This window comes from Ursus arctos, unplaced genomic scaffold (assembly GCF_023065955.2).
Source record: "Ursus arctos isolate Adak ecotype North America unplaced genomic scaffold, UrsArc2.0 scaffold_12, whole genome shotgun sequence".
Lineage (NCBI taxonomy): Eukaryota > Metazoa > Chordata > Mammalia > Carnivora > Ursidae > Ursus > Ursus arctos.
Window position 1 is genome coordinate 60,357,199 of NW_026622786.1, and position 26,168 is coordinate 60,383,366.

Here is a 26,168-nt window from a genome sequence, read left to right on the forward strand (position 1 = left end):
AGGTCAAAAACAGACAGAGCTAAGAGTTTTAAGGTGACCCATATTATTTTGGAGAGTAAAATGTTTTCTCTTCAAGCACTTTCCAATAAGAAAGGCCATCCAAAGTTCTTTTTCACACCCATGATTAGACTAAAGACAGGTGTCCCTTTGTCATGGAACCTGAGAATTTCCAAAGTTGCGAAACTCAGAAACAGTTCGGTATCTTGATATTGTGTGTCCCCAGCACCTAATCGTGCCCCATACTCAGAAACTGCCCTGCATGTTTGTGGAATTAACACTGAAGGCCCTGGACTTGGGCTTGGGAAACCCAGGCACCAGGACTAGATCTGCCATTAATGTCTTCACTTCTGCCACAGAGTTGCTTTCGGTTCCGACAATCTTCTTTTTGTGAAGAAAGGGACTGGACTTTCCAGTTTTGAAGAATGAGCATTTGTCAAAGAAAACCCCTAGACCCAGAATATTGCCTGTTCACACCAGCCAACAGCAAGTGTTTTTCATGGCAGCCCGTTTCAAAGGTGGGAAACGCCTTCATAATAAACTTAGTTTTGTCTCATCTGGATTGTGTCCAGTATAAAAATCTGGACAAATATCGTAAACCAAAGAAAGTTTGCACACTTCTAAGACCAGTAGCAATTAATTACTTTAAATAGAAACCCTGTCACTTACAAGCAACATAAATATTTGTATTTTGAACCTCTAAGTAGTAGTTGGGTTGACCATTCTGGCCTTAAGTGATTAAAAAAAAAAGCAGTTGGTCATATTTTAACAGGGAATACATTTATAAAGAAAGGGAGGGTCAGGTCATGGAGTAAGAAAACACGAACCAAAAAACAGACAGACCTGGGTTCAAATCCCAGTGACCACCTGACTCATGTGGGAACCCTGGCCACGTTACAAAACTTCTGGCCTCAGCTTTCTGTTGGCGACACATGAAAATAATAATGTACCTTTTCACAGCTATTGGAGAAGTGCAGATACATTAATTCCTAACTGGACTCCAGGTTTGAAATCAGAAGCCCCATGCCTTCCTTCTGTGTTTCTAACATCTGCTCCATATTGGCACCCTTGCTAACTTTGCAGTGTGGATGAGCGGCTTAAAACTCTGAGCCTTAGTCGGTCATTTGTAAAATGAGCAGAACGGTAGAGTGTACCGTAGGTAAGATGTCTAAAGTACTGTCATGGAGTTCTCCTAACTGCCTGGAACGATGAGTCTGTGCTTGATACCCACACACGGATTCTGTACCCACTCTTCTTCTGTGGGTAGGTGTTTGTTTAATCATTACTCTCACAGATCCTGGACTCTGCTTATTTTAAGGTAACTACAGATCAGATGAAGTAGAAAGCCAGACAACTCTGGGGAAGGCGCCGGAAGGCCTTGGTCTCTAGGAGCCATGGGCAGCCCCTCCCTGATGCCCTAAGTTGGGTCCTGCCAAAGAGTGGAGATTTCTTTTCTTTTCTCTTCTTTTTTTTTTTTTTTAAAGATTTTATTTATTTGTTCAACAGAGATAGAGACAGCCAGCGAGAGAGGGAACACAGGCAGGGGGAGTGGGAGAGGAAGAAGCAGGCTCCCAGCGGAGGAGCCTGATGTGGGACTTGATCCCAGGACCCCGGGATCACGCCCTGGGCCAAAGGCAGACGCTTAATGACTGAGCCACCCGGGCGCCCCAAGAGCGGAGATTTCTAATTCAGTCTCCCACCCCCACTCTTTCCCTGACACACAGCACGGGCTTTCTAAAAAGCACTTTGAGAGCAGGAGTGTGTTTAATTTTGTGCAAATGTGAAGCTGGGGCTGAAGGGAGCAGGGTTCTGGGGCTGGGTCACTTTGGTAACACTTCCCACATGACTTTATCAATGGGTGGGCCGCAGAAACTTATCCTGTGTTTTTTTACACCCCACCCCCCAAACCACCCAACCTGCTCAAGTGTTAGTTTTTCAAAGCCCAAGAAGTTTCAAAGGCCTGAACCCAACACAGGGGCCTTTCTTCATGCTTTGATTTTCTGCCCATTAAGTGTTTGTCAGTGAGTTCGTATTTCGCCGCCTCTGCAGCCTACACATCCCTAGAGGTCCCGGAGGTATAGGAAGTTAATTGATCCTTGATTAAAAGAAGAAGAAGGACTTTCAGTTGGGGACTAGAATCACCAGATGGTATGTACACACACACACACACACACACACACACACACACACACACACACACACTGTTTGGATTTGCTTTGCAAAAAGCTTGTAATGTACCTTTCATTATAGATAAATCTAAAGTCCAGGATATTGGCTTCAGAGTGTTGATTAAATTAGGTACTGAGCCCGTGCGTGGTACGTGGTAAATGTTCGGTGGATAATCGCCCAAGCTATGGCCTTGACTGTTCCATATAAAGGCATCTTTTTCTTCAAAGGCCATGAAATTTGTGAGCTGTAACTGATTTATCAATACTCATAGAGGCTTCCTTCTCTGTTTTAAGCGACTCGCTGACTTTCGAAAGCACCCAAAAGTCCTCGTGTCTCTGGCAAGTCACTTTAATCCCTTTGAATCTTCGGGTGACTGAATGTGTTCGTTGTTATGACTGTTCTCCCATTAGCCCTTGGGCCACTCGAAGGTTGGGACTTCCCTCAGCACAGTGGCCCAGTCGGTGGCACCCAGGTTTGTGAAACGGCAGATGTTCACATGGGGCTCCGCAGCACAGTCTGGGCACATAATAGTCAGTTGGTAAATGTTAGCTACTCTCGTTGTGTCTGTGCTAGCTTTCCCTTTCTTCCTTTCATTGTCTACTTGTGTGTCTCTTCCAGCTCTGTAGCCAAATTTAAAATCGTATTCTCATAATGGCCATCACTTTTGATGACTGCCTTATTGAAATCCCTAAACTACATTGAATTTTTTGAGTATATTGAGTCCCTGGACCCAAAGACCTCCTAGTCACATAAGGGCTGCCTCAAGCCTCCCATCCTCTATGGGCCATCTTTGGTGCTCCTGGTGGAATAGTCTTTTTTTTTTTTTTTTAAGATTTTATTTATTTATGTGACAGAGAGACAGCCAGCGAGAGAGGGAACACAAGCAGGGGGAGTGGGAGAGGAAGAAGCAGGCTCCCAGCGGAGGAGCCCGACGTGGGACTCGATCCTGGAACGCCAGGATCACACCCTGAGCCAAAGGCAGACGCTCAACGACTGCACTACCCAGGAGCCCCTCCTGGTGGAATAGTCTTGTTGGGCCTCCCTGTACTCTATACATATGCCAGTCCTCACATTGGAAATATTGTAGTGCACTTGTTTTTGTAATTTTCTTAAAATACGACGAGCCTGTTGAGGGCAGGTACTATGATGTATTTACCTCTAGATTTCCAGGCGCTAGCACTGGGAATTTTTTTCGAAATGATACGACTGGGGACTATAGTGGTTGGTAATAAAGATGGTGCCGGTGCTGGAAATGGAGATCCTGCTGTGGAAAAGAACAGCCTCTTCCCTGTGTCCTGGAGAGGCAAGGCATGGTCTTACGTCTCTTGAGGACTAGCTCTGCCCCGTTGAGAAAATGTTTATGCTTTTCCCATCAACTGAAGGGAATCTGAGGTTACTCTCTTCTGGAGCAAAGTCAAGACTTGACTGGCAACCCCCCCCCAATCATACCACAAGTTTGTAGGGGAGACAGAAAAAGCCATTGGGTTTTCTAAATGCTATCTCCATGCCTTTCAAGAAAATAAACAGAACACATTCAGATCCAACTTCTTGTCTGTTTGTGGTCATCCTCCATATAATCAGAACCGGAAACTCCCCGAGCCTCAGGCAGAGGAATGAGAGAAAGGATTTGGATCGCTCCCAGGTTAAGAGAGGGCAAAGGAACGGAATAAACAGATTTTCTTTACTAGCCTTCTCTGTGGGATTATCCCCCCCACAACTTCATCCTTTTAACGTCTATTGAGTGTCCACAGTGTGTGCCAGACTCCGTGCTCACGTTACCCAGCTGTTGCTCGGTTTCTTTCAACTAAAGCGACTTCCGACGCTGACTTCATCCCATTACGTCTTCCCCTACTAGACGCTAAGCTCCCTGAGGGCAGGGTTGTGCCATCTTTGTATTCCTTGCACTTGTGTACATAGTGAAGACTGAATAAATACTGGTTGAATAAATGCATGGATTAGTAGCGGCGTACTACACCGTCTGAGCAATCCCCGAACTAGAGCCCGTTCTTCCCATCGCACAGATGAGGAGGGCGTTGGGGACATGGGAAGTCACTCGCTCAAGTAGCCGGGAGCAGAGTTGAGATCATTAACCCAGTTCTGTCTAACTCCACAGCTCTTTTATATGTGTTTTATTGTCCTTAGAAACATATGTTTTACAGGCCTATCATGTGAACACTATTAAAAATAGAAGCTGGGGCCTAAGACGTGGCACAAATGTAAGGCACTCGGGGTCTGTTCCCTTCCTGAGTTTATTAGCAACGCTTTGGCTCCCAGGCACCACAGAGGCTGCGGCCGGGCTCAGACGTGGAGCTCAATGTTTTATCACGATGTGTGGAACTTGAAAAGCGGACTATTAATATCATACTGCTGGCTTCTCGGCTACTTTTCATAGCCAACTTGGCCACGTTTCAAAATGTTGAGTAGTAGAATGAAGGTGGTTGAGGCCCATATGATATTTTGTCTCTCGCAGCCCCCCACCCCCGAAGATAGGCTGACTACTCTTGTCATTGCTAGGCCACCACGCTCACCCACTGCCTTCCCTTGCCCACTTCACTCCTTTGCGGAGACAGAGTCTCGAGAGCTAATGGTAACTGCCTTCCAGGGCCCCTCTGTGTTTACTTTGAGAAGGTCAGGCACAATGCTGTGGTGTGTTGCTGTTTCTTTCTTTTCAAAGCACCAGTATGAATTTGATAAAGTAAATTGTTGTTCTAGCAGGAAGCAGTTAGGGGTCACAAAATAAATAGCCGTAGAATTCAAATAAATCCAAAGAATAAAACCAAATAAATCCATGTGTGTATGCACAGTGATACATAAATACACTTTTTAGAAAGTGAGCATTTTTATCGCTGCTGGTCTGGACCAAAGTAATTGAAAAATTGTGGAGTTCATGGTACATTTTTTTTAAGAGGCGGTCTGGGGCTGCGAGCAACGTGACGTGAATTTAATTCTTTTTTGAGAATCATGAAAATGGAATTTTATCTTTTAAACAACCGCTTATCTTGGGATTTTTCAGCTAGTGAAATTCACAGTTGGATGAAACCAATTTGCAAAGTTCAGTTAGGGGATTCGGGCATCCAGGGTAGACTAAGAGACTCTGAATGAGCTAAATATTCGTAGTCTCTGTTCTCCTCACTTGAAGATGAACGCGACATGTGCTTAAATGACAATTTAACATGACCTCTTCAGGTTGTTGGAAGATCCAGTACAAAAATGGATATAAAGTGCCTTCCGCATTGCTGGTGTTAGCTGTTCCGTCAGTGCTGGCTGTTAATAAGATAATTTTTCTTGGTCTTCCCCAGTCCTAACATTTAGCGGCTCACCTTTGACTTTGTAAAGTGGCATGGCGGCTTGGTGTTGAACTTGAGTGGTAGGGAAAGAAGAGGACTTCCGATCTGAGAGATGAGTATGAACCAAAACACAGTCTCTGTGTACTGTTTCCTTGGAGGCCGTGTCCAGGAAGGCAGCAGACCATGAGTCAAGAGAGAGGAGGTCCAGTTCACGGGGAACCCCAGAGGTCATACTTAGGGACTTTATCTCATCCTGTGCAATGGGGAGCCATTGAAGAGACTTAAGCAAGACAGTGACGTGCTCGTGGTCAGGAAATGAACTGGTAGGCACGTGTGAGAGACCGTGAAGGCCAGGAGACCGACGTGGAGGCCGTCGCAGTGACCAGGCAGGAGATACTGTAGGCCTTCCCCTTTTGCTTCAGTGTTAGGAGGAACTTTTCCTGGCAGGTGATGGAATCCATTTGCCGTGACCTTTCAGAGAACGGCATCTGAGCTAACACTGATAAACCAGCAGCAGCTGCAAGGGCGGCCCGGTGCTCCCAGATGCCCTTGGGCTCCGCTCCAGGGCTGCAGGCGGCAGGGCCCCACTCAGCTGGCTTAGTCTTGTGGGTGACTCTTCACTGGAAAAAAGCTTGAAAAGGGCACCGCTGAGCAGCTCCTATGTGCCAGGCACCATGCTAGAAGTTCTATGTGCTTCGTTCTCCTCTCCTGGACCCCACAACTCATTTGTGAAGAAACTGAGGCTCAGGAAGACAGAATTAGAACCGAAGGTCACATTGCTAGGAGGGGGTGGATCTGAGATTCAGATACAGGTTATGTGACACCAAGGCCTTCCCTGCTCCAAGGGCCGGAGCCTTAGGATGAGCTTCTGCAAGGGGAATGGCGACGACCAACGCACTTGGAGAGTAAGACATCATTAGACTTGAGGCTTTGTTGGTCATTAGTACCAGCTGGGCTTAAATTTTAGCAGGGTGTTGTGGCGCAGGGGGAGAGCTCCTGCCCGGCTCTTCCACTGCCTCCCGCGGCGCTCCTACACCAGACAAGAGGGTCAGACTGTGCTCCTGCTGGGGGCGATCAGGAAGGAAAGGGCATGCGTGTACGGAGTGCTCTCTGTGGCCCACACGCTGCAAATGCAAGAAATTACTATCACTGTCAGTGCTGTTATTTGGAGGGGGGGTCTTTGCTGCTGGTCAGTGCTTCTTGGCCTCCTTTTATTGATGTTTTCCCTTTCTCTTTCTCTCTTTCTTTTTTTTCTGGTCCATGTGGTGGTTCCATCTTGAGCAGCGGGCCTGCCCTTCCTCATCATTGAGACAAGCACCATCAAGCCGTACCACCGAGGGTTTTACTGCAATGACGAGAGCATCAAGTATCCCCTGAAGACCGGTGAGACGATAAACGATGCCGTCCTCTGCGCCGTGGGCATCGTCATCGCCATCCTCGCGGTAAGCATCCTGGCCACCGCGTTCAGCCCGGCTCGCCGCCCCGGGATCCTAGTTCAGAATATCTGAGCCAGTGCAGTTGGCAGATCAAGGAGAATTTCATTTGATTAATACTGTTCATTTCATGTGGTTAATACTATTATTAAAAGTATTTTCAGGGATAACCTGGGTGGCTCAGTCAGTTAAGTGGCTGCCTTCGGCTCAGATCATGATCCTAGGGTCCTGGGATCGAGCCCCACATAGGACTCCTTACTCAGCAGGGAGCCTGCTTCTCCCTCCGCCTGCCCCTCCCCTAGCTTGTGCTCTCTCTCTCGCTCTCTCTGACAAATAAAATCTTTATTAAAAAAAGTATTTTCAAATACTAAATATATATGTATGTGCATATACACCAGAAGTATAATATATATGCACATCTATACTAAAAGTGTCATGAAAGTATGCAATGCACCCCTCTAAAATACCGTGCGTGCATGATCCTCAGAACCATCCGGTGAAGTCTAGATACTCTTCTTATCTTTCTTCTACAAATTAAGAAACTGAGGTCTGCAGAGTAAATGTAATTTGCCCAAGTCCACTTGGAGTGGCAGAGTTAGGAATTGAACCAAGGTGCCCCTTAGTCCAGAGTCTGAGCTCTGAGCCCCAGAAGAGGGGGGAGATGCCATCCGATGTCACAGGCATTTTCTGGGCTCTCTTCACACCGTGGCTGTGCTGCTGTCACAGTAATCATGCCACTGGTGGTTCTCTGGCATATCGTTCACTTCTCACATCCAGAGGCGGTGGTGCAAAGTGAAGATAAAATGGGACTTGGAATCGAGAGACTGAGGTCCTAGACCTGGCGCTCGCTGACAAGCTGTACGTCCTTAAAACCAGGGATGACCATCTTGCTTCATAGTATTGCAAAGAAAAGGAAAAGAGGTCATGAATATTGAAATACTTTGCAAACTCCCAGCTACAGGACAGGTTACCCAGGTGCGAGCATAAACACACAGATCTTTCCTTAAAGGATGAAGTCCTCATTGAGGACGCAAAAATGTGCCACGGACTTTGGGACCAAGTCCAGGATTATTTTGAGCAATGGTCGCCCTGTGGAAATTGGGGTATGGCCCACCTGGGCGTTACTTGGAAAGTCACCACCCTGTTTTAGTTGTGCCCATTTGGGTAGGGGTGGGGAGAGTAACTAATGGTAATCCAGTCTTGTAATTTGTGAGTCCTACGTTTTCACAGCTGTCCATGCTCCACCTCCAGAATTTTCTGTTTGTTCTCTGCCCTTGAACCCCAGCCATGTAGGCATAAGGGACGGGCGTCATGTCCACCAAGGTCATAAATTCTTTCAGATCCTTGAGTCATGTTTATATTAGCCAGAACCTGGAAGCTTATCTTTGGCCTGGATTAGAAGCCAAGAAGGAAGGAAGCTAAGGTTAAGAATACTGCATGTGAGTTAAATGCTAATATCTCCATTATACAAGTGGAAAACCAGAAGCTCAGAGGGGTTAAATGATATGCTCAAAGTCTACAGCAAGTAAAAATTGGGGCTCAGGCCTCTCCCTCGCTTATTTCATAGCTCCCTTTCCATTTTGCAGACTTGATTTCAAAATGAGAGTGGCTGTCTTATCCATATTAACTGCTCAAGGGATAGGCAGTTGGCTACTCTTGCCTATTCTGGGTCAGATGCAAGCCGCTGATGGTACTGAACCACATTTCATGAAGTTTTTCTTTTGACTTCCTCACTCTGGGGGTTGGTTGTAAACTTTGAGACCCTTCTTTGTTTTTTAATAACATCGTAAACCAGGCACACAATCAACAGTTTGAAATTGGGAAGGGGGATGGGGACTAGTAGAATTCTTTCCAACCTTTAAAATAAAAACAGTCCATTTGGCAACTCTAGTAGTTTCTTAAAGGTGGACTGAGGATCTTTGTGTTCAGAAACGGAGAGGTCTACAATCTAATTTTACTATTTGCTTCAAATTGACAGTGTGGGGTTGAGTTCTCTAGGAAGAATGGCTTTTCGTGGAAAAGAAGTTTGTCAGGAAGGCAAATAATTGTACAGTATCTCGTACTAAGGTTTGAACAGGTGTTTTTGACGCTTGGAGGACCAGTGAATTGAGTGCTTCTAGGAAGCAGAGTATAACCCAGGAGTGCTTAAGATAAGAATAGCACGGGGACAGGGATGTCACGTGCCCTTTGCTCTGTCTGCATGCAGTTAGTATGGGCTTGCCTGGTGGGGCGGCTCCCAGGCCCAGCACAATGGACGGCCGTGCCACCCGAGCTCTGTGAACCGGGCGAATCACTGCTCTCTCCAGCCCTCGTTTTCCTCATCTGGGTTTGCATTCACTCATGGGGACCGCTCGGAGACTCAAACACGATTATTCGTGGGAACGGACTTTGCAGTGCTAGGTCAGATGGACACAGGCTGCGAAAGAAGCTTCTCTGAGGGCTGTGCTTCTCGCCTCTGCTTCCTTGCTCGGGCAGAACTCCTGCTCAGCAGCTCTTTCCCTGCTGTTGGCCAAAGCCAGGCCCTTCTTCCTCTGGAAATGCTAGCATTTCTGAGAAAGATCTGCCTTAAGGAGTTTAGTTTGGCTTGCTTTTCTCCTCGTGTCATGTTGGTGTTTTAATTAAAATGCCCCTTGCCCTCTCAGGTTTCCTTGAAACAGGCAGTCGCACGCCGCGGCCTCGCTTATAGGATGCGGGAGAGCATTGCTTCCTTACCCCGTACGATGTCAGCAAAATAGGTTTGGAGAGTGCTTTCCTACAGTTCCAGAGGGCGGAGAAGAAGCGGGCGAGAAAATTCCGTAAGAATCGGTGCCCTGTGTTAGGTGCTATTATGCGTCCTAGAAACCTGGGAACCGTGTTTAAACATTTCACTCTTGCAGAAGCCCCAACAGCTAGGTAATCTTAAAGGTCTCCGTTTAGCATGGGGGTTAAAGGTGTAAGCTCTGCATATCTGAACTCCTGCTGTGGCATGTGTCGCAAGTTAATTAACCCCACTGAGCCTCAGTAGGCTCATCTGTTAAATGGAGATGACGTATGTCAAGTAACTCAGTGCTTGGCACCTAGAGTACGCTCAAGAAATGTTAACTGTGTTCTTTGTAAATGAGTCAACGGTCAAAAAGTAGTGAGGTGACTTTGCCAAAACCTCCTGTCTAATAAAAATAGTATCAGGAAAGGAGCTTCGGCCTTGGGACCCATCCTGTCTCCCACTCTTTCCATGTAGTTAATTCCCTAAAACCCAGATCTCTTGACTCTCATTCCAGTGCTCTTTGCAAGGGGACTTTGCCTCCAGATCCAGCTACCCCTGCATTTCAGCTGGAGGCGTGTGTGAGATGGGGGCTCATCATGAGGTCTGCTTACCCATTTACCTGCCATTAAGTACTTGAGTCCTCATGGAAACAAGCAGAAGCAGAGACCTCAGAGGAAAAATGAGTAATTCACTTTAGTGTACTCAATTCTGGAAAAGCTATATACAGCCTAAATTAAACAACAACAACACATTTCCCACTTTCCCATTATGACTGGTCATAGAGCCTGGCTGGCTCCATCCAGGATCTGCTTCTGATCAGAGGGCGTGAATGACAGTCAGGGAGGGTGGAGGGGGACCCAGGGCTGGAAATCTAATCATCCTGCTGCTTGCTGCCCGGGCCTTCTCCTGCCGACCTCGAGTTTGTTCAAAACAACAAGAGGAGCCTTGACTGATGTGGATGCCCTCGCTCCAGTTTGAGTGTCCCACAGCAAAGGGGTGGGGGGCCGGTGCAGTTCAGAGTGCGATGTGGACATGGAGATCATCAGCGGTTATAGAGAAAGCAGACACCTCTCTGTGGCAGGAGATGTGGAAAAATCTAGTCGTTTTGACTTCTTTTTCAGATGTATCTCAGATTCTGGAATTATAGCCTAATAGGAATTCTTTCCAAATCCACAAAGCAGCGGTTCCTATCCTTGCCTGGTAAAGGTTTAATGACTCTAGCAGCAGTGAGATTAGGAGCAAAAACAGTAAAGTATCACCCCCTACCTAGCCTCCTCCTAGTTTGCCTTACACTACACTGTGCGGAGTATTATGGGTGAAGATTTTAATATGGAAAAAATGCTCAGTATTCATTTCAAATAAACATGGGCTCAGCGCTTGCCTTGGTCAGACGCTGAAAGTGGATTATATAGATTCTTAATACCTAGGAGTTGCAGCGTGGATGAGCCATGGGTGCTTCCCCGTCTCCTGCCATATAAACTCGACTTTTCCTCAGAGATCCTGTTGCATGTGACTGCTGCAATACTATTCCTCACTCGAGCAGCAGCTCACGCTGCGGCAGCCTCTCGTTTATTCGTGCTTATTCATCATCGGACCCCCTTGGAAAAGAACCGTACCTTCCTTTTCTGTAAATTGGTGACAGTCATTCACCAACTCCTTAGGCTTTTTCCGGAGGTCAGATCGGGTGACATGGTGCATGTCATCAGCGAGGAGCATCCTTTTCGTTTCCGTAGCGTCCTCCAGTTAACAAAGCGCACTTGATGTGCGCATGCCCCGATTTGCACCTGGTGCTGATCCTGGGAGGTGGATTGTTACAGCTAAGGCGACCGGGGATCAAGGATATTAAGTGACTTTCCCATAACTAATTAGTGGCAGGGCCAGACCAGGGGTCGTCTGATTCAAAGGCAAGGCTTTTTTTTCTTTCTTTCTTTTCTTCTCTCTCTCCCTTCCTTCCTCCCTTCCTTCCTTCCTTCCTTCCTTCCTTCCTTCCTTCCTTCCTTCCTTCCTTCCTTCCTTCCTTCCTTCCTTTTTTTCCCCCCTAAGTAATGGCATCACTGCTGCCTTGTGAAGCCTGCCTGCCTACCTTCCACAATTACTTCTCAGACACCCCTGAGATAGCAGGTGCTGGGGACCCGGTGACACACGTCTGCCCCAGTTGCCTCTCAGGCAGACAGATAGCACCTTCCATACTTCTGTCCTGGTAATGTGATCTGTGACTGGGTCTTGTCTTCCCAGCCAGATAGTAGGTTCCTAGAAGGCCGAGACCAGGCTTTCCTTCTTGCCCATGGTAGGCACTATATAAACCCCAGGCAATCATCTCTCTCTCCAGGAAGCGTTCCTTGGTTGCCTCCTCCCCCACCTTCCGAAGGTCCCAGAGATTCCCTGGGCCCTCCTCTGACTTTGCAGTTACTGTGTGGAACTGTCCTGTCTGTTTACTCGTTTATTTTTCGGTTGCCCCGTGAGTGGCGGCAGGGACAGGGACCAGCCTGCTCTGATTTTGAATGGCTCGTGCAAGGCACGGACTGGTGCTCAATATGTGTTTGTAAGAAACCACAAGCCATACATTTTGGGCAGAAAATCAAAAGCGTTAGGCCAGGAGATGTGAGAGGACCTATGCAGCAGGGAACAGTATCCCATCTGCTTCCCTAAAATCTTAAATATGGCCCATGACGCACATGGGAACGCGCTCTGTAGCACACGCAGATTTCTCGCTGGAAAGACAAGAAGAAGAGCTTAATACCTCCAAGACTTGTTTATTCAGGATCGGGCTTCAGTGTGCCCACATCTGGACTTCATTACTTCCTCCCCAGCCCCAGCCCCCTTTATCTGAGAGAGCACTGCCAAGAAAACAAGGTTCCCCAAGATTGCCTCCTCATTAAAGGTTAGGAGAGTTTTCAACTCTGAAAACAGTGAAGTCGGGCTGGCCCAGTGGTGCCTTGGTAGGAGACCCTGTCCCCCCGGTTTACAATCCACTACATCTGTGCAATTACCAGGACCACCCACAGAGAGTGGCCACATGAATCCTTCAGCTGCGCCGTTCCCTGATCAGATGGCTACAGAGTTCTTCTGAGACCTCCTTCTCCCTGAGGGGATGGTGGAAGGGGGCATCTATGTGCCATTTAGCAAACACAGGCATTGGGATTAGGATTTAGTTTGTACACACACACACACACACACACACACACAGACGCAGACATCCAGACCCTGGAAGAAGTGAGAGCTGCAGCAGTCCTTCCTTAGCTCTATGTAGTTCTTAGGGGTTAGTGACTACTTGGAAAATGTGTCCAGTGTGAAAGTGGTTTTTAGTTTATCCATTTTAAGTGATAATGCTCTGGAGGCTGGGAAATCCATTCTGTGAGTCGTTGTATGTTAGGGGATGGGGTGGAGAATCTGATAACACTCACAAGCTGTCTAATGGGGGGGGGGGGCTATGCCTTATCTTAACAGTGAGATGAGGTAGGTATTATTTACCCTGTCTCACAAAAAGGGTACGAGGCTTACAAGGGAGAAGCAGCTAGTGCAAGGTTACTCTCTGTTTAGTGAATGAGGGAGCAGGAGTTACAACCCAAGTCTCTCTGGCTTCAAAGCCCAGTGTTTGAACTGACATTCATTGAAGGCCTACTCTGTGCTAGATGCTATGCGGAGTGCTCTTTGTTTCACGAGCTATGAAAACATATAGTTTCTGGGCTTGCTTGGAGAGCTGAGTGTATGGAGGAAGGCAAGACAGGTAGACCACTGGGCAGATGACCACCTAAGATCCTAAGACCGATGGTGTGCAGTAGTGTTTTGTATGAAGTGGTTTTTGCAGACGCAGTAGCCTGCTAGGTGGGTGCTTGGTGAGACCTCAGCCTACAGCTGGTGTAGAAGACACAGATACTGCCCTAGGAGCCGATGGTCTAAAGGGGAGGCAGGGCAAGGAGAAGGCTGACTGCACTAACTCTCAGGGAGACTGAGGACTTGGTCAGAGAACACGAAGGGAGCCAGAGCACTCTCTGCTGGTGGTGGGCCCCAGAGCTGAGAGCTTTAAGGACAAAAGAGGCCAAAGGCAGTAAATGGTGTGAGGTATAAATAAAGTGCTGCTATGGGAATTCAGAGGAAAATCACTGAAGGTTATTTTCATTGCTGAAGACTTCATCATCATTGCCATCGTCATCGAACATCGGGCACTAGTCCCACTTAATTATCGCAATGGCCCTGGAGCTCTTGATACTGGCATCGTCCCCTTCTTACACATAAGGAAACCAAGAGTTACAATGCTCAGTCATCCAAGACCCCTAAGTAAGAAGAGCCAGAACTCTAACCCTGTCCGCGAGTTGACACTGGAGCTCTCCTTTGAAGGGCAGGTGGGACTTTCATCAGAGAGCCTGGCCTTCCAGGCAGAAGGTATTGCTTTAGGGATGAGAAGCGAAACAATGGAGTATTTTCAGGAAATGTAAAGGAAACGTGTTCGCCTGGAGAGAATATCAGGGAGTAGATAGAGATGAGGTAGAAACAGAGCACAGCGACATTGTGAAATGCCTTGAATGTCAAGGAGTTTTTACCCAAATGAATTGGCTAGAGATTGATGAAAGTATTTGAAGCTAGCTTCGTCAATTTTGCAGCCAGGGTGAGGGTGAGGCCTGAACCACGGTGAGGGCAATGAAAGGGGAAGAGAGAGGAAGAGATTGGGTGGGAGACAGTTTGCAGAAGTAGGATGACCAGGTTTGGATGACAGTGGGATGAGGAGGCGAGGAGTCTACAGGGTCATGTCTTTGCAGCTGTATGGTGGTGACTTGAACAGAGATGAGGGGAAGAGCAGTGAGGTTTGGGATGGAAGTTGGAATGAGTGTGATCATATAGGTTGGTATGCTGATGTCATCAGTGATAGCTGGTTGGGAGATTTGGCAGAAGACTGGAAGAGGACTGACTGGAATAAGGGGTAAGCTGAAACGAGCGAGCGAGAGAGAGGAAGAGAGAGAGATGCCCTTTGGGTGGTCATCTTCACAGAGGTAATAATTCAGACTGTTGAAGCAGCAGAGATCAGCAGAAAGGTTGCAGCTCCAAGAAGATCTAGATTTATCTGGTAGAACCCTGAAGGGGAGCCACTGGAAGGAGAAAGTTGTTTGAGAAATAGGAAGAAAAGCACCGTGGTGTGATACTCAGGAAATTTAGGGAATTCGGTGTCAAAAAAGAGTAAGAGACGGGCAGCAGTCAGTGCAACAGAAAACACAATCAGGAGCCTCTTGCACGGACAGGCAGGGCTAGTCATCTAGGAGACCCGCGGCTCTGAGGCCCCGACCTTTGGGAAAATAATGATGCTTCATGTCTCAAACTGCCTTCTGCATAAAGCTTGTGGGCTTCGGGCAGCCACTGCTGATTTCAGCCGTAACTAGCTTCTGTGGCCTCTCTCTGGCCTTTTGCTGTCTATATTCTAGATATTGGAGTTTTGACTTACCACAGGGCCCAGAAACTCCACTGGTGGCCTTGCACAGAGCTCTGTTCTCCTCACCTTTCCCAGTCTGCAGGGCACTGATCTCCTGCCAAGAGGCTGAAGACAAACAAAGCGGGAGAAGAAGCGAAGACTAAATTTCTCGTCTGTTCTTTCTCGTCACTAAAGATCCCACACTTTGTTGTACTAGATCGAGCATCCAGCGTCCGAGGAGATACACGTCCATCTCCATCCTTAGAAGCAGGACCCAGATACATTTTTCCTTTCGCTTTGGGACTGAGAAAAATGATTTCCCCTTCTTTATTAGCCATCACCCAGTGTTCGTTGAATGAATGAATCTGTCCTGGATGGACAGAAGTGCACTCATGTGCATAACTAAGATGTGAAAGAACAGCACGGGGTTCCATGGCTAGCAGGGCCTCAGGTGTGCAAGTGCCTGACAAGAGTACGTGACCTCACCAGGTGCGCTAGGAACATCCGTTTCCCTGGAAACACAATCCTGCTGCCTGCTAGGACTTGGCAGGGAAAGCCGGCTTCGTGCGGTGGGACAGGGCCCAGGGACTGGCGTGAAGAGTCCACGCTTGAGTGCCAGCCCTGCCATCGCCGGATTTCTGACCAAGGCTGAATCACTGGCCCCTCTGGTCTTCCCCATACTCACTTATAAAGTGGTGACAATAATTTAGTAATTCATAGGGTGTTGTGAGAAGCCGATAACGCAGTGGATGTGAAAATGCTTCGTAAGTTGTAAGGTGCTATGCAAATAATTATTATTCAAGCAGATCAGAAAATAGGGAAGTTTGTCCTTCAAACTCAGCAGTCTCTCAGGGACTGTTGGGACACTGTGCAGAAGTCTTCACTTTTCTTGGGATCATTTATAGAGGGGAATGTGACAAATGACATAAACAGTACAGTAGGCCTTCCCTTGCTGCCTGGGGTTTAGACCTCTCCTCTGCTTTGTTCCCCTGAGAAAGGCATCCTATAGATACAATGGTCAAAACCAATGTATCCATACACATGTTTTCTGGTTCTACTCTGGAGGGGTGGTACTTCCAAACTCTTCGATTTGGAACGTTCTTTTCCAAGGAGCTTTTGGAAGGATCTTAGAAAGGATATGTTCTACAAGTATGTGTTAATTTTTTGTTTCCTCTTCTCTAAGGGAAAGAGAAAAAAATTAACTTTTGGAGGGCTCTTCTGCTGGGTGCCAGGCATTTGACATATCACCTTCTTGCATCCCTTGGCAGTCCCACCAGGTGGATGGTATTCATCTTATTTTTATAGACGAGGAGACCTAAGCCCAGAGAGGTGGAGCCACTTGGCCTAAGGTTAAGAGATGGGATTCAGACTGAGTTTTTTCTGGCTCCTAAGTCGATGTTCTCCAGATTTCCCCTCTGGAACACTTTGATATTTGCGAACATGTGGGCAGTGGAGCTCTCTGACACCAGAAAGGATAGGCAGGGAGGCGCTGTCTTGGAGTTGGGGACAAACTGTTACCGTTCCCAGGCAAGGAAAGATCGCTTTCTGTCCCCTCGTAGCTTAATTGCAATGCTTTCCCACTTTATTAGTTTCCAGATTCTGTGCCAAGTGCTTTAAAAGGCAGGTAGGGGAGAATTCTCCTCTGCTTCCTGGCAGCTTGCCATTCGCCCCAGAATCTGTTGCCTGCTGTTTCAGAAAGGGATCAACACGGAAGGCATTCTTGTGGGCAGTGAAATTTACATATCGCAACCTTGCTGACTGAAGTAGAAATGAGGGCTGGGGGCGGGGCCGGGCCTTCGTAGGGGGAGGGAAGAGCAGATTTTATTACCCAGGAATAAAAACATCGTGAGTAATGAATAAGGTCCGAAAGCAGTAAATCTGGAACTCCGACGTTAGGTGTGCAACGCGTCAGAGAACAATTTAAGCCTTCGCCTGTTCTGCAGGGGTGAGGTATCCGGGCTGTCCCTTGCAGCCCGCATCTCATTCAATGGTCTTTTAAGGGTTAGGATTACAAGAAGCCAAGTCCGGCTGGTTCATAATGATGATTTATGGCTGTGTTGTCGACTCCCCGACCCTTCTGTGCTAGGGGATAGAGAAAATACATAATTTGTTGCTCATTAACTGTGAGATCTGTCAGGGCTGCCCCAGAAGCCATGCGGTCCTGGAGTCATGTGTCTGCTAAATGGCTTCAGCCTGGCCCTGTCCTTGAAAATATGCGACTGGGGTTCTGCAGTGGAAATCGATGTTAATAACGATAGAGATACAGCTGATCCCCAATTTACGATGGTTTGACTTTTGATTTTTTTTTCATGGGTGAATGATAACGCAGTACGGTGCTTTCTCGTGACGCCGGGCAGCAGCAGTGAGACGCAGCTCCCAGTCAAGCCCTGCGATCGCGAGGGCAAACAGCCTTTCTGTACCCATGCAACCATTCTCTTTTTCACTTTCAGTGCGGTATCCAAGGAATGACATGTGCTATTCTACACTTCATTGTAAAACAGACTTTGTGCTTGTGCCCAACTGTAGGCTGATGTGGGTGCTCTGAGCGTGTTGAAGGTAGGCTAGGCGGAGCTATGGTGTTCAGGTTAGGTGTATTCACTGCATTTTTGACTTAGGATATTTTCCACTTAGGATGTGTTTATCAGGATGTAATGCTGTGGTAAGTCGAGGAAGATCTGTAACAAAATTCTGTTGATATAGTCTGTTGTGAGTCTTTGAACTTAAGAGTCAGCATATCTGGGGCGCCTGGGTGGCACAGCGGTTAAGCGTCTGCCTTCGGCTCAGGGCGTGATCCCGGCGTTATGGGATCGAGCCCCACATCAGGCTTCTCCGCTATGAGCCTGCTTCTTCCTCTCCCACTCCCCCTGCTTGTGTTCCCTCTCTCGCTGGCTATCTCTATCTCTGTCGAATAAATAAATAAAATCTTAAAAAAAAATAAAGAGTCAGCATATCTGGGCTTTACTTTAGCTCTGTCACTTAGACGCCTCAACTCCTTCAACTAAGTGCTTGTCCTTCAGTGCCTTACCATCCTCGGCTGTACAATGGGTATAAGTTCTTCACAGAGTCACAGATCAGATGAAACTGTGAAGTATGAAAGAAATGTACAAGGTTACTGCTGTTAATAGCTTTGTGATTAGGAATTTGAGATGCCATGAAACGCCTTCTTTACCTCTTTCTCCTCCCGTGAGAGGAGGAAGCATCTTAACTGGCTGTTTGCCGTGCGCGAGACTGTGGCACTGAAACTGAAGCTTTACAATGATGGGATGTTAGCGCGGAAAGGAGTCCTTGAGTCGTGATCAGACCCTTTCTCCCTAAAGTGGCCATAGAGGTGACTTGTCTGAGGTTAATTAGTAAATTCATGTGCAAGATGCTGATTTGCAATGAAAAGCCACGTGTTCTTTTTCAGCATTGTATAGGAAGCCAGGCTCAAGCCAAGTCAGTTTAGAGTTTCTTAATTTGTGGCCATGACACATCAAGGAGCTCAGGAACCATCCAAGGGCAGGGACTGTGCAAGGGGCCTTGGTTCTGTGCCGTGGCCGTGGCATCGTCTCCGAGGAAGTACTTTCCTCTGCTGTTGCTTATTACCTTTGCTTGGCTGGGAGGCTAGTGGTGGAGGTAGCACAGGAGAGTTGAAAATAAATGTCATTGCAATTATCAAGTGATAAATTACAGAGTCATGTGCCCTCATTTTGCAAATGGAGACACTGGCTTATCTCAGATTCACTCAGTGAATAGGGACTTGAACCCTGGCCACTGCCTCCTAGTTGAGTGTTCGTCTCCCTGCATCCAAAGTCATGTGAGCATGATTTATAAATAAAGAAGAAAGCATGATGGTGGTAGTGAACATCTGGAACTTGTTAGCCTGTAAGGTTACACGGGGTAAAAGTATAAACAGGTTCAAAGGGGAATTAGACCAGCAATGGTAGGAAAGAATGCTGGGTGGGGAGCTAGAACACCTGGGTCCAATCTTTCCTTGCGAGTTAATTTAGACCTCAGTTTCTTCCATGTATAATGGACCCTTTCATTTCTGACGTGCTAGGCTTCTCAGGTTTTAATCTCCGCAATGTGTTATCAAAGGACTTTTGGTAATATTTAGAGGATAGTTCCAGTTTTGTAATAAAACAACTGTGAAGGCTATGGTCCTATGTCCTTTCATTCATTCACTCATTCAGCCACATCTGCGAGATCAGGTGCTCTCCCGGAGAATGGCTAAGCCAGGACTGTGCACTCAACTGGCCTTTGACTATCTCTTTCTATCGTAGAATGACACTCAGTGTGATCTGGGAACCAAAGTGTAGCACTTAGAAATAATCCAGTATTTATAAACACAGGATCGCTGTACCAACGTTAGCAGAACTAGTGGTTGTTCTCGCTACCACACCTGCTGGCCCCTGGGCCCAGCTGGCATCTCCCTTCCATCTGGCCATCCCCCCACTAGACTTAGGAGCCCTTGAGAACTTGGATCAGACCCCACGCCTCGACCCCTTCCCCCGCTATGAAACAGTAATGAGGGACTTTGAAAAGGAGTGCCCGGATATGTCCGTCTATTGCTTCCGTTGCGGTCGTGAACATGCTCTGTGCCCCCTGAAAGACAAGTGTGGCTCACCATCCGCCCTGTGAGAAACTGTAAAAGGAGCTTTGTGGTGCGTGATGAGTTGACTGTTGCCGTCCCCTGGCTGTGGTTGCGATCAGGAAGTGGCCGGGGCTGCGCTGTGGAGTTAAGACAAGAGTAGCAGGCTGTGTGGTTGGGCATGACCAAAGTGGGATGGGTCCTCTGCCATGTAGGCATCGCGGGCATTTGCCTTGCGGAGAGTAAGCTGAACCCCCGGTCTTAATGTAAAACCAGGCAGTGTGGGTGGAGCTGCTTCCTCCGTCTGAGCTCCAGGCACACCTGTCTCATGGCCGGATTGTCATAAAATAAAGCATATGGGAGCGATACCTGGTATGCAGTGTGTAATCAGTAACTGGTGGCTCTTCTTTTCCCAGGAGTGAGAAACCTCCCCTAAGTGTTAGGAGTAAACACAGTGGGTTGGAGGAAGGGTATGAAAGCTGAGACTCACTGACTGTCCTTTAGGATTGAGGAGATGCGAGACAATGCCCACAGACTTGGAAATTTGCAAACACCAAAGGGCATTGTGTTAAAAGGTCCTTGGTTTGTAGGCCAGTGTTCTCACTATAACATTCTTCTATGAAGGAAAACGGAAGAATCACTTTGTATGACCCAGGTCATTTCCCATCCACATTACCAGATTTAAGCCAACGACTCGGCAAGGGCGTGCAGCCAAACGAAGCTTGGAGAGGTTGTCATGGCCAAGGGACATCGGGCAGGTGTCAGAGCTGGGACTCAAACCCAAGACATGGTCTTGGGCATTCACCTTCCTGTAGAAACCCCCCACCATGGCTCAGTGTTGACACAAGGCTGGTGATCCCCGACTCCAAAGCCCAGTGTCCTGAGATTGGCTTAGATCCTCTGACGTCCTGGCCACGCTTAACCATGTCCTTGATTGTTCATCTAATTTTTTTTCTACATCTGGGTCTTTATTTGTCTCTTTCTTTGTTAAAAAAAATACATATAAGTTATATTTAATGTATATATTTAAGTATAAATAGATTTGATTGTACATTTTTGTTGTCACAAAGGTACTATGTGGCCATGTGGGACTTTTTTAAAATAGGGAAAAATGACCATGTTAGCACTCTGATGTTTCCTCTCATCATATTTCTATCTGTATATTTCTCAAACAGAAGATTAAGATTTTCTTTTTTCAAAAAAGATTTTATTTATTTAAGAGTGAAAGGGAGCACGCACACAAGAAGGGGGAGGGGCAGAGGGAGAGGGAGAAGCAGGCTTCCCGCTGAGCAGGGAGCCCGACGTGGGACCCCATCCCAGGACCCTGAGATCATGACCTGAGCCGAAGGCAGACGCTTAATCAACTGAGCCACCCACGTGTCCAGAAAGTTGAGATTTTCTAGATTATAGCCTGCAGTCATATACTGAACATTCTCTTACGTCACTAAATACCCTTTACAACCTTCGCTTTGATGACAGGCCTCGATACTGCCTAATTCCCCTGTTGGTTTCCTTTCAGATCATCACTGGGGAGTTCTACCGCATCTACTACCTGAAGGAGAAGTCCCGGTCAACGATTCAGAACCCCTATGTGGCGGCCCTCTATAAGCAGGTGGGCTGCTTCCTCTTCGGCTGTGCCATCAGCCAGTCCTTCACAGACATTGCCAAAGTCTCCATAGGGCGCCTGCGTCCTCACTTCTTGAGCGTCTGCAACCCTGATTTCAGCCAGATCAACTGCTCCGAGGGCTACATCCAAAACTACAAATGCAGAGGTGACGACAGCAAAGTCCAGGAGGCCAGGTGAGTTACCACCTGCCATGGCCACAGTGGGCATACCTTCAACGCAGGCAGCTCAGGGAACACTTACAAAGGCACCTAGTGCATGAGGTGCCAAGCTCAGTGAAGGGCTTTGGTTTCAAGGGGTGAATAAAGCATAGTCCCCATTCCTAAGGAACTCAGGGTCAAATAATTTAGATACATAGATAAATAAGCAATTGTGGTAGAACATTGGTAAGTCCATCCATCCATCCATCCATCCATCCATCCATCCATCCATCCTTTTGCTTACTTATGCATCTGTGGGTGCCTGCTAGGTTCTAGACAGTGTATCCAAAGCATTACCGAGGACGCAAAACCAAGCAAGATAGTGCTGCTCTCAAGGTCACAGTCCAGGGAGGGAAGACAGACAGGCAAGCATGTGTCAGGGATGTGAATATGGCCCTTTCATGGCCTTCTCTTGCTCTTGCAGGAAGTCCTTCTTCTCTGGCCACGCCTCCTTCTCCATGTACACTATGCTGTATTTGGTGGTAAGTACCTTCCTTCTGATTCCAGTGGAGTGCAGCGTCCAGCCCCAGCTTAAATCTCTTCTGTGCAGAGAGCCCTTGGGATGGTTAGGGACAGACTTCATTGTGAAATCCTTGAAAGAGAAGTTAGCTAGAAAAATGAGGTTCTGTTTTGAGCTCTGCCATGGCATCAGTAGAAGTTGTTTTATTTTCTAGGCGTTTCCCATTTTTCAAATATAACTGATATTTATCATGGCCGTTTGATAAGGATTGTGCACCCATTTGAAGTTATAAAATGATGAAGACACTCGTATCACATTTTATGGTAGCAAGCACTGTTTTCTGAACATCCATTTAACTCAGTTGACCCTTCCAGGCACCCTAGGTTATAAGTAATATTATCTCTTTTGTGGGAAAGGATTTCTAAGTAAGGCTCAGAGACTTCAAGTGAACTGTCAGAATTTACACGGACACTAGCACTATTGCTCACATCCAAGCCCTGTCATCAAATTCCTTGTGGTGTTCGCCATGCCAGCCCTCCTCCATCCCCCACTGAGGGAAAGGCTTTAAAAATTATCATTATCTGATGACTTAGAGTAATTTCAAGTGTGACAGAATAATTCTGCCTCCGTGAGCACACGTGATCTCATAATAACATGGTGAGGCACAAAATGTGTGTCCCCGCTGCTGGGATCCAGAGACCAAGGCCCAGGGAGGCCAAGCAGTGTGTTGGGGGGTCCCTCAGCTAGTGGTGGGGCCATGATCTGAAACCCCGTGTTGCCCTTCCCGTGGCCATGTCTGCTCTGACTTCCTAGAGGCGCTGGGACAGTGCAGGCGGGGTGCCCTGTGCCTCTCCCGCTGCTGCGCAAACAGCGGCCGGTCTGTTTCTCTTTGTGAGTTACATACGGTCCCCTGCCTCTCCTCTCCCCTTGAATGAGGTCCCTGTGCCAAGGCACTTCCTGCTTTCGGCCCCTTTGATGAGGAGCAAGAAGGCGCTGAGAGGTCAGACGTAGCTCAGGGGAACATAAGCTGTTTGCAGAAAGAACATTTTGATTTTGACTTATTTAAAAAACATAATTAGGATTTGGAAAAACTAGCAGAAGGGTTTTGTTTTGTTTTGTTTTCCCTCGCAATCCCTTCCAAGCCCGGAGGCCTCCGGGCTTCCCATTACCTGGGATACAGAACTGAAAGGTGGGCCCCGACCTAGCAGAGCCTCACACGGGGATTTTCTTTATTCACGAATCGCTCCCCCCTCCATTCTTCATTGGTTGTTGTTGTTTTGCTTTGGTTTTGCTTTTAGAAAGCTAATTTAGCGAAGATATTTAGTTTCCTATTTAATTTTTTAATGTTTTACCCAGGTCTGGAAGCAATTTTACAAATGTAATTTCAGTGTTTTGCAAAGGTGCTTGGAGGAGTGGGTCTGTGTTCATTTTTCTCCTATTCCTTCATTTTTAACAAGACAAAAATATGGGGTAATTTTGAAACCAACTCTGTGCACCGTGTGCTCTACAGCTGCTGAAGAGATAAAGGTGCTGACGTGTTTCTGGTGCCTTCTGTGGACCAGGCACTGGGCAAGCTCACACCTTAGCATTCGGTTCTCTCAGTGACTCGGTGAGGTGCGTTTCGATTACCTCGTTTTCAGTTGGAAACCAACCAATCAACCCGAATCTTAAGAATTTTAGTAATAAAAGTTCCATCTCCTGTAAAAGGGAGAAAATGGATTTGAAGGCTTATCTTGATGACACCAGAATCACTGTCTTGTTTTTTTCATGGTTCTGCTCTCAAAACACAAAAAACAGCCTCGCCAGGATAAACTGAAAGACTATAAGTTTCCTGGGTGCCTGGGTGGCTCAGTCGGTTAAGCGGCTGCCTTCGGCTCAGGTCGGGATCCCAGGATGCTGGGATCGAGTCCTACATTGGGCTGCTTGCTCACCGGGGAGCCTGCTGCTTCTCCCCTGCCTGCCTCACCCCTGCTTGTGTGCTCTCTCCCTCTCCTTCCCTCTCTCTCTGTCAAATACATAGAGTCTTAACAAAACAAAACAAAACAAAACAAAACGATATAAATTCCTGACCCTAATTTCCATTTCACCTGAAGGCAACCCGCCTTTCTTCAGATCTGCTTTAATGGAGAGGCTACCCCGCTTGCCCCCACCCCCCCCACGACCACCTCCTACCCACTGTGATTACAGCCAGAGACCTCCTCTTGCAGGGGTGAGGAGTGAGGGGTAGATTCGGACCGAATGTTTGTTTGTGTCTTTGAGGGAGGAAAAAATTATAGTGCCTTTATGTTTCTGGAAAGAAGAAAGGGAAGGAGGCAGGGAAGATGGTCGGAGGAACAGAAGAGCCTTCTTACTCCTCCATCGCCCTAGCGTCTTACTGCACACGTACACACAGCCATGCACACACCACATGCTGGAGAAGCTTTGCAAATACACACGTTTTAACATGCACAACTCCCGGATAGCCATATATACAACATATAAACACAGGGCTCTATGTTTAGCTCTAAGGTTATCTTGCCCTGAAACAACCTCTGAGGCTAAATTCCAAAGAGGACAGTGCTCTTTGCCAGGCTCCTTTCTACGTGATGCTACGCAGAAATTTCAGCCCTCCGAATGTCCAATGTGCAAAGCTTTCTAGAGCACGTTCGAGCACCATTGCTGCCTATCAGGGTCTGTGGGAAATGCTGCACTCAGGGGAGCCCCCTGGCCCATCCCCCGGGGCTTCTCCATGGAGGTGGGCAGAGGAGACCCTGGCCTCCCCCAGTGCACCTCCCCGTGGGGCCTTGGGGAAAATCACCTTTGAACCAGTTGGGCGTAGCATTGACGGCGTTTGCCCTCAGGGTCTGGCAGACCTGGATGGTTCCGTCGCCTCACGACTAGCTCTGGATCCAGGGGTTGCTTTCCTAGGTTTCGTGCCTCAGTACTCCTCTGAAAAGTGGAGACAGTCATGTCTCTTTTGCAGGATTCTTGCTACTTTTCATCTCTAGACCCCACTTTCTCCATATGTCAAATGGGAGAGTGGAATCTACTTATTTCTCAATCTCTGTGGTTCTGTTTGAAAGAAGTTTGATCTACCCCAAGCTCAACAAGAAAAGATGGGAAGCCGTCCGGGACAAACTTATGCCCTCATTACCTTGGCATTCAAGGCGGGGGTTGGGGGGGATGGGAAGCACCAGCCACCCCTACTCCAGGCCTGTCGGCAGCAGCTGCCATGTGAACCCTCCCATGGCTCTGAGGGACACTCCACGTTAGGTTTTGATTTGTAAAATGGTTAGCTTAGAAAAACCATGCCCCAAACACCAAATTATCTCTGGGCATAGAAGCTTACAGATGAGGTTAAGGCATGTTAGCGATTAATGCAGTCTAATAGGAAAAACCCACAGCATATATAAGCATATGTGATGCTTTTCTAACCCTGAGTCCTGGCCTAAGCCCCAGAGAACCACATCTGGACCGGCCCTGTACCTCCATGGTCAGGGACCGAGGATGACTTACTTGGCTTTCTGGATAAAATGCCAACACCCGCACAGGCCCCAGTTTGTGGGGCATACCTGGCATTGCTTCTGTTGTGCCAGGCACTCTGCTACCTCCCAGGGCTACTAACATGAATCAGACCTGGGCCCTGCCCTCAAGGACCTCAGCGTGGGTTCAACACTAGGCATATCAGCACGTATTTGGTGGGTGACTGTGATAGACCAAGCAGCATGCTAGGAGTGGGGATAGAGACATCGGTAAGTCATGGGCACAGCCCTTGGGGAGTTCAGTCTAGGGGAGCAAGTAGACAATGACAGCAGTTTGGTACACTGTGTGGGGGTGGGGGGTCAGGTGTAGGTCCTTATGGAAACTTAGAGTTGGGGCCCCCAAGCCAGCATGGACTGGAGGTGGCAGAAGCTGGGGAAGGCTGCCAGTAGCTGAAGATGGGCAGAGCGGAAGAACCGCTTATGTGCGGTGATTTGCAAGCTGCAGGTTCTCAGTTCAGTCCAGCTGTGGTGGCCGGTAGGAAGCAGGGGGTGGAGGGTGCAGTGAGAGCTTCGAGGACTTTCAGGACCAGCCCCTCCTCCTGCAGCTCAGATCAGGAAGCAGCAAGCTGGTGGCGAGGCCCTTCCTTTGCCGCTCAGACTCCCTCCCCGAAGGAGCACCTTGCCCCCTTGCCTTCTTCAGGGTGCTTTGTCAGAGAAGCCTTCCGTGGTGATGCTCCCTAACTCCCTTTGCAGCCTTCTTCCACCACCACTGCCGCCCCCCCCAATTTCTCACCATCTGAAGTCTATTTTAATTTCTCTACCA

General features: G+C 47.8%; 1 protein-coding gene across 1 annotated transcript in view; it reads left to right on the forward strand.

Annotated features, from left to right (window-relative positions):
• PLPP3 (phospholipid phosphatase 3) overlaps nt 1–26,168 on the forward strand; it is an 82,323-nt gene that overhangs the window by 34,655 nt on the left and 21,500 nt on the right. The window contains exons 2-4 of the mRNA XM_026498001.4: nt 6,738–6,895; nt 21,120–21,400; nt 21,849–21,906. Coding sequence (XP_026353786.1) covers nt 6,738–6,895; nt 21,120–21,400; nt 21,849–21,906 — 497 coding nt within the window. The remainder of the gene's footprint in view (nt 1–6,737; nt 6,896–21,119; nt 21,401–21,848; nt 21,907–26,168) is intronic.